We start from the raw sequence: 14690 nt of genomic DNA on the forward strand, positions 1-14690 counted from the left end.
AATTTCCTGTTTAAATGATTTTGTATAAAATCCAGCCACATTACTCCAGAAGCTAACTACATCCATCATCTAAACACAGCTCAAAACCAAATTGTGTTTTTGTTGAGATTGAGGGCTGTAATTCAATGGATCTCTTAGCAATCTGTAAGTGGTTTGAATTGATATTGATAATAGATTTCTTTTGGTTTTGCACATTGGCTGATTTCATTTGTGGGATTCCCCAACAGTTGTAAACCCTATAAAATGTTTAAGGCTTGAGTTAGATTTGTTTTGTAGCAGCAAACACTAATAACTTCCAGTTGAGTAGGCTGACAGGCTGGTATAAAACCTCCTCTGCTTACAGAAAAACTGGGGGCAGAAAGGTTGTTGACCTCTGCAAACTTTTAATTCAAAGAAGCAGCCCTGAAGGGAGACTGCTTATAGTTCTGTCTGATTGAATTTGGCAGCCTAGTACATGCTTGAGTCTTCACCTGTCAGTGTATAAAGTTTATTTTCTGAGAAATGTGAGAAAGCAGCTGTGATATATAGCTAGCAGAAGAAGAAACTTTTTCTGGAAAGCTCAATAACACCAAAAGCACATACAAGGCATTTGTAACTGAAGTGAATATAATTCATTAGTGTTTTTCTCTGTGCTTAAATTCGTAATTAAAATCAAGCATCTGATAATCAGTTTTATTATTTTATGTTCTTTTTCACTGAAATATATAATATTATTTGGTTGGGCTGAGGCTACCTTTCTTCATTTTTTCCATATTCCTCTCTCTCTGTTAATACAAAATGATGGGTTACTGTGAGGCTGTTTGGATTTCATGTATTTTTAAATTATTTTCAGCACCTGGATGTGGGTAACAGGTTTTTTTTTTTTGGCTTTTCGTTATTGTTTAACAGTTAAATATTTTGCTAACAGAATCATAGAATCATAGAATAGTTAGGGTTGGAAAGGACCTTAAGATCATCAAGTTCCAACACCCCTGCCGTGGGCAGGGACACCTCACACTAAACCATGTCACCCAAGGCTCTGTCCAACCTGGCCTTGAACACCGCCAGGGATGGAGCACTCACAACTTCCCTGTGCAACCCATTCCAGTACCTCACCACTCTCACAAGAAAGAACTTCTTCCTTACATCCAATCTAAACTTCCCCTGTTCAAGTTTGAACCCATTACCCCTTGTCCTATCACTGTAGTCCCTAATGAATAGTCCCTCCCCAGCATCCCTATAGGCCTCCTTCAGATACTGGAAGGCTGCTATGAGGTCTCCACGCAGCCTTCTCCAGGCTGAACAGCCCCAACTTTCTCAGCCTGTCTTCATACAGGAGGTGCTCCAGTCCCCTGATCATCCTCGTGGCCTCTTCTGGACTTGTTCCAACATTTCCATGTCCTTTTTATATTGAGGACACCAGAACTGTACACAGAACTCCAAGACCAGTAGTTCCCTATTAATATAGGCTAAATTCAAAACGTGCTCTTTAACCTTGTCATAAAATCAGAAGAAACAGCATTATGCCCTTATATAGTTCTCAGATGTCTCTATCATTTGCCTGTGTTTGGTGCTAAACCTTTTCCTGTTTAACAGGAATAATGCACTTTTTCATGATTTCTGGTGTGGAACTGGTAGTGGATGAGCAAAATGAACGAGCCATATTTTCAGCCCCTTTATAGAGATTACAGCAGAGGCCTTCCTGACATTTGAAGGCCCACCCTCTTGCAAGCTGTACAAAAGCACATTGTGCATGCTACAGTCCTCAATGATGAGTCAAAAACATCCTGTGAGGAAATGGAGACACCTTGGGCAAGGCGCCAGCAGACCTAGCAGATTCTCCTCTCTGGCTGGCAGTGCCATATCAAACCTGATGCATGGTATTACAGTCTTCCAAGACCGGCGTGTGAGGACAGGTGAATCCTCTGATACTAAGATAGTAGTGATTTAAGAGAACCCGTGTAGGCTGTTCATTATCTCAGCTCTGGAGTGTCTGTAAGAAATGCTACGCATACAGCAAAGAGGCTACCCGCAGGCATGTGCCTCCTTCAGAAACAGTAACTTCAGGTGACTGGATCTCTTGGGCCAAAATCTCACTTCTCAGGCTCCAATTATTCTCAGCTCCTATAAGGTTATGGAATAAACTCCTGTTCCCACTAAGAGGAAATGTCTTAATTCTCGTAGCTGTTAAAAAGATGCCGCCCATGCAGTGGCCTGTTTACGTGGTTAGTTGCCTGTCTGTTGTGTTTCCTTCCTTACTGCAGGGTAGGGACCTCCCGCAGGCAGCCTGTGCCCTGTGCTCCTTGAAACATACCTGCTGGCCTCTGGGAAATGTAAATGTCATTGGGAAGCGTAGGGTCTGCTCTGTCAGAGCCCAGATATTTCCAGCTGCTCTCAAGCTGTAGCTGTATTTGAACACTGCAGAACAGCTATGTGGGGCAGCTCAGTTACAGTGGGTCAGGTCATACTTGTCAGTGAAAGGGCTCTGGTCCCTGGTGGATGAAACTGATATCCCATCTTCCTACCTTTCCTGGGAGTATGCTGGTTTGTTAATCATCAACAGCCCTATCCACACTTATGCATGTTCAGAGCCAGCAATTTCTGGCCCTACTGTTACTGTAATTAATTGAATTACATTTCATTGTAATTCAGTCGTTAGCCTGCATTCCTGCCTTTGGAGTTTTCAGCTATCAGTAGCTTTGAGTTGCAGGGAGATTGAGGCTTTGGTAATAATTTCCTGTATCCTGACAGTGGCTGGGGAAACAGGGAGTGCCTACCTGATACAGACAGTGCTTCTCAAAGGAGCTTACATGCATGACGCATGTGAGTGCACCATGAAGGGCAAGGTGCTGTAGGGCAATTCTTTGTCCTCAGTTGGGAAGCAGTATTGAAGTAGACATCTAATGTTACATAAATGATTCATAAATACTGTTACAGTAGGTAAAGATGCTGTGATTTTAAGCTGTAATTTCTCTGAGTTACATGGGAAGAAATGGACTCTTCCCATCATTCAGTGTTCATGGTGCTTAGTGGTTTTAATGGATGAATCCCTTTTGATCAGAAGACATTTCCGCTTTGTGCTACAGGAAGGAAGAGGATGTGGGGTGCCAGGCAGAAAGGGTCTAAGAACCCTTCTTGGGGGTGTAAACAGTGCATCTGTTGATGATTAGGCATTGGGAGGAGTGTGTGTGTGTCTGCACATACATACACATCAAGGTCCAAATTTACCATTGGTTTAAAAACTTTTACATATTTGAACATTAAACGTAACATTTAGTCTAAAGATTTTGGGTATACTTGTAAAAAGAATTTTCATATGTATTTATACTACATATATACACACATACATGCAAACATGTTAACTTATCAGGCAGATAGGAATGTGTCAAATATTTATTTTTGAAAAAATAATTTAAAATGTCACTGGTTTATTTAACAAACATAAAAATACAGAATTATAGCTGTCAGGCTACTTTGAAATCTTAAAGATACTACTTTTAATATACTTTAAACAGATAAAGTTTAATTCTGCTTCCGATTTTACTGCTTTATCTTGATCTCTGTTGTGGACATTTAAAGTTGGGGATAAAATTATTGTTTAGTAAAGAGACGGTAAGCTTAATGTAGGTGCATGAACAATGACAGCTTTGCCTTGAGAAAGAAGTGCAAGTTCTTTTGATGTTTTTAAACCAGACTGTTTTAAGTAACATCTTATTTTATCTGCTTGTAAGGGACATAGTTGTGGTCCAGGATGTGGTGGTTTCAAAAAGGAAGGAAGGAAGGGCCTGAAATAGGCCTCTCCCCCTTTGTAGCATATGCCTTTCGGGTGGAATTGGAAAGGGCAAGAGGTCTCATGTTGCAGGGTCATTTGTGTATTTCCTTCAGCCTTTGGCATGTCATGGGGCGTTTGCTGTGGGATCTCAAACTACATCTTTTCTCTTATAACCTTTGCTGTCAGATTTAGTTCCTTTATTTGCTCCTTGTGGAGTTATTTTACATGACATTAAGGTTAAGTAGACGTTTTTATTACTGGTATTTTTTTATGTGTATGAATAACCTCCATTCAGAAACAAATTTGTCAACCTTTTTTAAAGTGTCTGTTGTAATTTACGTGTGAAGAGAGGTTTTTATGGGGGGGAAATCTAGATTTATTGCACCTTCTCCAAAAGAAGTTCAAGGACTGCAATGTATACGTCTGTATGTATAAGTGTGCATGTGTATTTAACATACATAGCTGACAGCTGAAGTAAAATACTTTGAAAAAGAATGATGATGATTCCCAGTGATTGCACAGAAGCACGGAGAATTGCATTGCAACCCGCCGTGCTGCCAGTTCATTTTTATTTGGAGATCCTTTGTGCCATTCTCGCCTTCATCCTTTTTTGGAGAGTGCTGTTCCTCTGCTTCCCAGGCAGCACTCTCCCCTGCCTCACCCATTCCGTGTCAGATAGACAGGCAATCCTTTACTTAAAAAACACACACAAATGAAATATAAGTCATGTTATTTAAGTACACAATGAAAGAGTGAGTTTTTTTTGTGTTACATAGAATCATAGGTTAGGGTTAGAAAGGACCTTAAGATCATCTAGTCCCAACTCCCCTGCCATGGGCAGGGACACCTCACACTAAACCATATCACCCAAGGCTTCATCCAACCTGGCCTTGAACACCACCAGGGATGGAGCATTTACTACCTCCCTGGGAAACCCATTCCAGTGCCTCACCACCCTCACAGTAAAGAACTTCTTCCTTACATCCAATCTAAACTTACCCTGTTCAAGTTTGAACCCATTACCCCTTGTCCTGTTACTGCAGTCCCTAATGAATAGTCCCTCCCCAGCATCCCTGTAGGCCCCCTTCAGATACTGGAAGGCTGCTATGAGGTCTCCACGCAGCCTTCTCTTCCGCAGGCTGAACAGCCCCAACTTTCTCAGCCTATCTTCATATGGGAGGTGCTCCAGTCCCCTGATCATCCTCGTGGCCCTTCTCTGGACTTGTTTCAACATTTCCATGTCCTTTTTATGTTGAGGACACCAGAACTGCACACAATACTCCAAGTGAGGTCTCAACAAAAGAAAAGTAGAGGGGCAGGATCACCTCCTTCAACCTGCTGGCCATGCTGCTTTTGATGCAGCCCAGGATACTGCTGGCTCATAGAATCATAGAATAGTCAGGGTTGGAAAAGACCTTAAGATCATCTAGTTCCAACCCCCCTGCCATGGGCAGGGCCACCTCACACTAAACCATATCACCCAAGGCTTTTTCCAACCTGGCCTTGAACACCACCAGGGATGGAGCATTCACAACCTCCCTGTGCAACCCATTTCTCTGCCTCACCACCATAACAGGAAAGAATTTCTTCCTTATATCCTATCTAAACTTCCCCAGTTTAAGTTTCAACCCGTTACCCCTTGTCCTGTCACTACAGTCCCTAATGAAGAGTTTCTCCCCAGTCATGTACATTTTTTATCAACCAACACCCCCAGGTCCTTCCCCACAGGGCTGCTCTGAATCTCTTCTCTGCCCAATCCGTAGCTATGCCTGGGATTGCTCTGACCAAGGTGTAGGACCTTGCACTTGGCATGGTTAAACTTCATGAGGTTGGCATCAGCCCACCTCACAAGCGTGTCAAGGTCCCTCTGGATGGCATTCCTTCCCTCCAGCGTATCAACTGAACCACACAGCTTGGTGTCATCAGCAAACTTGCTGAGGGTGCACTCAATCCCACTGTCCATGTCACCGACAAAGATGTTAAACATGACTGGTCCCAACACCGATCCCTGAGGGACACCACTCGTTACTGGTTTCCAGCTGGACATTGAGCTGTTGACCACAACTCTTTGCGTGCGACCATCCAGCCAGTTCTTTATCCACCGAGTGGTCCATCCATCAAATTGATGTCTCTCCAATTTAGAGACAAGGATGTCGTGTGGGACAGTGTCGAACGCTTTGCACAAGTCCAGGTAGATGATGTCAACTGCTCCACCCCTGTCCATCATTTCTGTAGCCCCATCGTAGGCCACCAAACAGGTCAGGCAGGATTTCCCCTTAGTGAAGCCATGTTGGCTGTTACCAAGCACCTTGTTTTTCATGTGCCCTAGCATGCCTTCCAGGAGAATCTGCTCCCAGATTTTGCCAGGCACAGAGGTGAGACTGACTGGTCTGTAATACCCCAGGTCATCCATTTTCTCCTTCTTGAAAATGGGGGTTATATTTCCCTTTTTCCAGTCTTTGGGAATTTCACCTGACTGCCGTGATTTTTCAAGTATGAGGGACAGTGGCCTAGCAACTTCATTCGCCAGCTCCTTCAGGACCACGGATGGATTTTATCAGGTCCCATGGACTTGTGTACGTTCAGGTTCTTAAGATGGTCTCAGACCAGATCCTCTCCTACAGTGGGCCCAAGGTCTTCATTCTCACAGTCCCTGCGTCCGCCTTCCAAGACTTGGGTGGTATGGTCAGACCATTTGCCAGTGAAGACCGAGTCAAAGAAGCCATTCAGAACCTCAGCCTTCTCCAAATCCTGTGTAGTCAGTTCTGACAGTTTCCGGAGGGGGCCTACATTGCCCCTGGTCTGTCTTTTTTTTTTTGCAATTTACTAAAGAATCTCTCCCTGTTACCTTTCACATCCCTAGCCAAGTTTAATTCTAACTGGGCCTTAGTATTCCTAACCTGGTCCCTAGCTTCCCGAAGAACATCCCTGTATTCATCCCAGGCTGCCGGTCCTTGCTTCCACCTTTTATAAGCTTGTTTTTTTCCTTAGAAATTTCCTCAGCAGCTCCTTATCCATCCAAGGATACATAATCTGTATTAAAGTCGATGTTTGTCTTAACTGTAATTGTGAAGGACCTTATTCATTTGTGCAACTCCACTGAATTCAGTGCCCCTCTAAGTGTGAATTAGATCACTGCTCTGCTGAAAAGTTTGCTGAACTCCAAGTGTAACAGTATGAAAAGTCAAGACTTGAGTAGAAGTATATATTGCTAATAGGGAGCATTTAACGTGGTATCTTGACACTTGCAGCTCTTTCTGAGAAAGCTGCCTGTTGAAGTTTGTCAACACTGTGAATACTCAAAGTGTAACTAAGAGCTTTTCAAATGGTTTTCTACTGATAAGACAAGCATATGCTAGGTCTTTCCTTATATTTTATTTTGCTTAATAACCACCAGGTCATATTTTAATATTAATATTATCATAATATATAATTCTGTTTTAACTACATACAATTTGTGACATTGTAGATATGATTAGTATTGCTACTAAATTATTAAAATGCATTGTGTTTAGAGTCTTTTCATTTCTGTATCAGAAGGCTCTTGATGATTTGAACAAAAAGTTAGGGAGTTGTACACCTAGGAGAGGAGAATGTTAATTGCAGGAAGATTGAATTCAGGCTAGAAAATAGAAATGTTTATGAATTGGCCTATTTGTGTTTCTGTAGTGGGTGTTAGGCAAATAGGAAGAGTTATTTCAGCTGCTCTGCAGGATGTGCTGATTTATAACATTAAAAATAAAAACTGGAATATCATATATGTAAACAAAGGATGCATCTTTAATAGGCAGTAGCTGGTGATTGTCTAGGAGTGAATTTCTAGCTTAGGGTCTAAATTTGAAGTTACTTGAATTTTTTGTGCGGTGCATTGTGTTGTGTAGTAAGAACATTCTGCTTAATGTTTTGTCTACCAAATTATTTTTAAAATGATGTAAGAAAATTATAAACATTTGGAATTTGTTTTCTGTTTAATACAGTATTTCAAAAATCCTGTTGTTGTTTAACAGAACTTGCCAGATGTCAATTTTATAACTTTTATTTAGATGGGAACTTATGCCTAGCAGGACAGCAATTTCATTTTGCATGTATAGCTGTGTATGAGCTAGGAAGGAAAAAGTGAGATGAGAGGTAAAGAGAGAAGAATGGCTTTGGACACAAGTGATGTCAAGTAACTGAGTAAACACAGTGCAGTAAGTCCAAGGAACAGAGAAGAGGTAACAAGTTTGTCTGGTCTGAGAGTTCTAGTCATCTTCCTGATGGTTGCAGTAAATGTCCACAAAAATTTAGGTTTTGATTTTCTTTCAGAGAAGTGAAGAAGTGAGGGAATAAAGCAAACATTAACAACACAGACTGATCATTTGAGTGAAAGCATTAAAGACAGTAACTACTGCAGTGGAGGTAATTAATCAAAAACAGGGGCTGATCTTCCACTGTTTGGGTCAAGATGCTTTAGCAAAGCCATAACAATGATGATTTGAAATGTCTACTGTGTGAAGTAATAAACCAGACTTCCAGTAAAGGGATGGCAGTGTGCTCAGTAAAGGTCCAGAGAAGTGTTGAATGCTTGGTCAGTGAAGATTTTGATGGTTCATGCCCACCATCTCATAGATAGTACCCTGGTGCTTGGTCAATCTCAGTGGGAGTTGTTGAGGTTTGGAGTGCTCCTTGTCTCAAGTCTAGAACAATTCAAGTCACTAACATCTAAGCCATGCTTCAGGGCTGATCTCCAGTTTATTCTGCCTGCTGTAGGAGAGAGGAAGATTGTGCTATAGGCAGAAAGGATTAGATCATTAGTTCATTAGTTCTGAAACAATTAGCAGAAAACACCATGCATGCTGTCCAGGTGCTGTAGCAGACTATTGATTTAACTTCACAAACACATCCCCAGTATTACAAAAGACAGTTTATTGCCTGGGTAATTTAGAAGTGGGAAAAAGCTTTAATTGCAGATATTCTGCATGTTTTTCCTTCACTAAAAGTTGATGGGTCAAAGGAATAGATAAGGATTAAGAGGAGCTTTTAGATTGTGAAAGAAATGCTTTTTAAAGTTGGCTGTATTCAAGTGATTATATGCCATAAATTTTAAGTAAGTGGGCTTAATTTTTAAATGAAAGAAGGTGGTTTAGGAATAAGAGGGAAAAGGAAGCTTAGTAAAATTTAGCTGATTTGTGATGAACTTCTCCAGAAGCCAGTGCTGTAGCACCTGTAGCAAACTAGGGAGAAATCTAAACATGTCATTTTAAATAGGTTTATGTGCTTCTGAAACTAAGTTGTCAGACTGAATCCTTCTCAAATCTGAAACACATTTCTTTGGAAGTATTTGGTTAAAGAAGCAGCTGAAGCAGCTCTACAACACTATTAAACTAGGAAGCTTGCAAGATAGTCCTTTAGCACTGCTAATAGAGTATTTCCTGTATGTAACATCTGTCATACTCAGCTCAGAGAAAGATAGGATTCCTGTTTCCATCTAGTATCGTATATTGAAATGATACTCTTCCTATTTAAATTTTATATTTTGTTTCCACTTAGGACAATTAAAGGCTGCTAAACAAAACTCCAAACACCTTTTTTAATAATTTAAAATTACACCATTAAATGCAAATTTACCTTTTAAACAGCATCACCACTAAATGCAAATGACATGTCTACATGTTGGTGATGGATTATTATTGAATAAACATAAGGTCTTCTTTATATGTGTTTTATATTCTAGTAGCACAAGTCTAGCAATTAGTTTAGTATTTTGTGTATTATCTTAGACTTTTAAACACAGCCATGACTTCTAGAAAGTGGTGTCAAGCAGAAAAGCAGAGATAGGCTGAATCAATCTGCCTCTGTGGCCTATAACCATATAAATATAAGGGTTTATTTTGTGCAAACCCACGATTTCTGATGTAGAGTTTTTTGCTTCCTGACAGGTGCTTTATTAAGTGTATCTCATATTTTTACATGAGAATATCAGCCAGTGCAGTGAGAAGTGAAGGCATTCAGCACCTTGCAAAATTCAATCTGTCGCCGCATGCTCTAGTAATGCAATTTATTTTCTTTTTGGGTTTGCAGGCAGGAGCTTCCCAGGTCATCTTCACTAATCCCCTGGAGATTGTCAAGATTCGGCTGCAGGTAGCAGGAGAAATTACTACAGGACCCAGAGTCAGTGCCATCTCTGTTATAAAAGATTTGGGCCTTCTTGGCCTTTATAAGGTATGTATTTATTTCTGCTTTGAGTGGCTTCATCATTTTATGTTTTATGCTAAACTTTTCCATTGTTGAAACAAAGTCTGTTTAAAACAAAGATGGCTTTTGAATTTAAAACCAATCTCTTCCCGCAGGGCAGCCCTACAGTGAAAAACTGAAGAAACCCCACTTCTATATTAATGGCAGTGGGATACAAAAAAGTACTCCCCCATGCTAGCCTTTGGGCTTTAATGCCAAGCTACAGGGAGTCCTGTATTGCAGACCTGCCAGCTTCTGGCACCGATCATTTCATTTGGTGGGGTTTTGTGGAAAGTTTCTGTAGCTTTTCCCTGTATGTTTTTCTTATATTTATTTTGAATCTATTGTTGTCTTTGCAGCAGGATATTCTCTTTGTCTTAATAATTTGCTGGCAGTGAAACAGTAGAGTTTAGTAGGATTCAGATCTTTAAGAAGTGGTGGGATTTGTCAATAACAAATTCCACTAAAAAAAAAAAAGCACATATTGTACTGTACATCAGCAGAATGCCAGTCAACAGACTCCTTCCCTGCAGGTATACTTACTACCATCATTACAGATCAGATGTAATGGAGCAGAAGCTATTAGTTTTCTTAAACAAGGAAGAGTATTTCTTCCTGCATCTTCTGCCAGTGCAAGGGGTAATACGTAAATTCTGCAGTTGTAGTAGCTGTGCACTTACAAAACATTGTTTTACGTGATCTGTCCATAGACCTGCAATAATGCTATAAAAATGTGAAAATTTACTTTTAGAGCTGAAGCTTTTGTTTTGAATTCAGTAGATGAGATTCAGGGCCATTAAAATTTCTAAAGATCACAGGTACTTTGGTACATGGGACAAAATTACCATTTCTGTTTGCAGTAATTAATCAATTGAGCTTATTGAAAATGATGCTGTTCTTCAGAATTGCATTCTCATTTGTGAATAACTCTAAGAACTTACATAGATATTTTATGCTCCAAAATAAAAATGATTTAAGAAACAAGGTCTGTTTAAACCACGAAGGGTTTGTAATTTGTGCTGTCTTTTAATATAACTGATGGGGGACTGGCCTCAGGTGGCTCCATTGTGTAGAGGCTGATGCTTGGAGCATACCACGAGGGTATTTAGGCAAGGAGTGGCATTTTTGTAACATGCATGTTTTCAGGGTATGCAAAAGAGATTTTTTTACATGTGATGGCTCATTTGAGCTTTGTATAGAAGGAGTTATTTTAGCTGGTAACAGACTGATGACTGAAGTTACTAAGAGTATTACATACGTTTTATTCTAAGTATTCCAGTGTTTTTATAGCATGGAAAGTTCTGTTAAGGAACTCTTTAATGCCAGTTTGTGGCTAAGAGCTACTCTTTGCAGTACTATCATGGCCACTAGTTTTGTCTTCCTGTATCTTCCACTTACTAAACAGCTCCCATTTTGCAGCAGTTTCCCTCTATTTGCTAACCTTCCAGTGCACCTTCTTCAGTCAAACAGATGACTATCAGTGGAGACCAGTATGAGGTCTTACAGTGCTCACTGATATTTTAGTAGTGCTTTTGTGTTTGGTGGAAAAAATGGCATGAAAAGACTTGTCTTGCTGCTTCTGAGATTGTGGGCTGTTGTCAGCAAGATGTAAGGACAGACCTTTGTCATTTTCTTCATCACACTTGGATCATACGTAAAAGGTATTTATTCTAGGTACTGATGTCAGGATTGATGTCATGTGTTGAGTACTGAAATTAGACACGAACCTTGAATCTTCCTCATTCTAGAAACTTACTTTAGATGTACTTTATTCTTCTTCAAGTGCAACCCTACATCTTCTGTTTCCTGAGACATTTTATTTGCTGTGTTATTTACCTGGTAGATCAAAAGAGTTGGTACTTGTGGGCTCAGGCTGCTTGCTGGATATAAATTCTAACCTTATTTATAAAATTTGTTTGTATTATGTCTCTGTTCTGTGTGACAGGGTGCCAAAGCATGTTTCCTCAGAGACATTCCCTTTTCTGCAATCTACTTTCCTGTTTATGCTCACAGTAAACTGATGCTTGCTGATGAAAATGGCCATGTGGGAGGACTTAATCTCCTTACAGCTGGAGCCATTGCAGGTAATTTTGCAGAATGTTTTCCAGAAGTACTTTTTTTTTCTTTTAGTGAGTAATGTTTAATATTCATTCAGTAGCCCCATATAAAGGAAGGGTACTGTACCATTGTATCTGATTTAATCTAAATTTGATCACTGTTATCCTTAGTGGGAGGCGATGTAATTTTGATGAGAGCTAATTACATTTGCATAATGTGGATAAACAGCGTAATGCAGCTCAGCAACTTGTAGTCAAATCTGATCTGTCTGTCTCAATGGGGTTTTACTTGTTACTGTGCTCTCAGTGTTGAAGGCTAATTTGAATCTTTGATGAACATAAAATGAAAGATCCTAAGAGCTAGGAAGAAAATGACTTACCGAGTTTTGGATTCCTGAATAACTGAGAAGAAACTTTGTTCAAATGTAATTGCTAAAACTAGGGCATTAGTTTGTCAAGAAGCTGAAGCTAAAGTATCATAATCTGAAATTTACAATATTTTAAGGCTTCTTTTCAAAAATCTTTAGTATAAAGAGAACAGGCAGCTGTGATAAAAAGGTGGTTTTCCTAAATGGCAAGTGATATAAAAATATTAGGTGTAGAAACTGCAGTGGTGGAGATATAAAAATGTGGATAGAGGTGGCTGGATTCTGCACTGCCAGGGATTGGGTCACTAGGATGAAAACCAGGCATCTGCAGCCTCTCAATCGCAAATGATGCAGTGTTGGAATCTGTGTAGTTTAGAAACATCACTGGGTCAAACAGACCTTCTGTTACTTGTTACAGTCATAAGGAATCACTGTATATACATCAGTCATGAGCTGTCTGTGTGTAAAGAGCAGTTTCCCACACTGGACTTGATACAGAGCTTGGCTGCACCTGCTCTTTGCCAGTTGATGCGTTCCCTGTGCTAGAGGGAAGGGAGAGACCAGCTAGGAAACTAGTCACAGATCTGTAGCCCTGTTTATTTTCAAGCAACTGAGAGCTACCAGAAACAGAAAATTATTTAGCTTACTGTACTCCTAGAAGCACATATAAATATTATTATTTAACTTGTGTCTCATATAAATGTTTTTAATTTTAGATTACAGACTTCACAGCTTCTCTTTGTTTGTTTGATTAGTGTTTCTGGGTCACACATACCAAGTGATGAACCCTATTAAAAATGTGCACAAATCTTGTAGGCCTAGTTTTATAGCATATACAGGAACTTGCCTTTCTGAATTGCAAATTTCAAATTCCCAGTTGTTCCATCTATTCCCGTAATGCGTGTGCAGCAGGAAAGAATAGTCTGAATGTATCTGCTGTAAAGCAAAATAGCATATGGTTACTATTAGTGTATGTTTGTAGGCTTAACGACATTGCTTCTGTTTTCCTTTAAAACCTCCTGAATTGACCTGTGACACTTCAGAGTTTATGATGACCTATTGTCCTGGTTTGAGCAGTAGCAGTCATTTTTCTCCTTGGTAGCTGGTGCAGTGCTGTGTTTTGATTTTCGGGCTGAGAACGGTTCCTGATAGCAGCAATGTTTTGAATTACTGCTCGGGTGTTTGGTTTGTTCAAGGCCTTTTTCTGAGCTCATGCTCTGCAGGGAGGTAAAGAGGCTGGGAGGAAGGAGAGACAGGACACCTGACCCAGGCTAGCCAAAGAGGTATTCCATACCATAGCACATCATACCCAGGCTGTAACAGAGAGAGCCGGAAGGGCTGGAGCTCTGGGGGGATGAAGGAGGTATTGGTTGGTGCTCGGTCGGGCAGGGTGGGGTGAGTTATGGGTTGGTGGCTGGTGAGGTGTTGTATTCTCTTCACTCGTTATTGGCTTTATCATTATTATTTGTAGTAGTAGTGGCAGTAGTGATTTGTGTTATGCCTTAGCTATTAAACTGGGCTTATCTCAATCCGTGGGGGCTACATTCTTTGGATTCTCCTTCCTAACTCTCCGGGAGTTGGGGGAGCAAAGGGGGGAGTCAGTGAGCGAACTGTGTGGATTTGGTTTAAACCATGACACCTATGCAGATCAGTGATTTGTTAAAATTTTAGTTCAGTTTTAACCAATAGTAAAAGTTCAACAGAAGTCAGAATCAATTGCAAAGTTCTAGTCAGAAGATGGCTCCTCTTTTTAAGAGAATTAAATTCGTACGGTATTCAGAAATACCTCGGATATCACAGTTATGAACTGTGGAGTACACTTCTGAAAACTTTCTCCTTTCCTTTGACTAGAAAGCTGAGAGTGGTGCCTTGGAAGTGGAGATTTGTTCTTCCATCACTGTTGGCTAATATCACGCTGTTGGTACTAAGCAGGCTTGTAAAATACCTTCATTGTCCTCAGTCTTTTTATGGCTTGCCTATTGAAGTAAGCAGCATCTATTCTCCTATGGAACAGTGCAAACAGCAGTACAGATATATTTCTGCAGAATAGATGGTTTAAGTAGTAGTTTTCTTATTAATAGATGCATGTGTGTAGTATTCAATTTCCCAGATCAATCATCCACTTAATTTGCAAAACATGTTGTAGAGCTTTAAGAAATGCAGTAAGGTTGCACAACTAACTTTTGTTATGGATATCTCTTATTACAGGTGTAGCATATGAGTGAACTTAAAAATGCCTCTCATCTTTTTGAAACTACTGTTAATGACAGCCCACTAGACAGTGTTGAGGGAATTGCTGTT

General features: G+C 40.2%; 1 protein-coding gene across 1 annotated transcript in view; it reads left to right on the top strand.

Moving 5' to 3' along the window:
• The window catches only part of SLC25A12 (solute carrier family 25 member 12), a 51656-nt gene that overhangs the window by 35185 nt on the left and 1781 nt on the right, over positions 1-14690 (top strand). The window contains exons 14-15 of the mRNA XM_005152606.4: positions 9812-9952; positions 11910-12048. Of these exons, the coding sequence (XP_005152663.1) occupies positions 9812-9952; positions 11910-12048 (280 nt within the window). The remainder of the gene's footprint in view (positions 1-9811; positions 9953-11909; positions 12049-14690) is intronic.

This window comes from Melopsittacus undulatus, chromosome 8 (assembly GCF_012275295.1).
Source record: "Melopsittacus undulatus isolate bMelUnd1 chromosome 8, bMelUnd1.mat.Z, whole genome shotgun sequence".
NCBI lineage: Eukaryota > Metazoa > Chordata > Aves > Psittaciformes > Psittaculidae > Melopsittacus > Melopsittacus undulatus.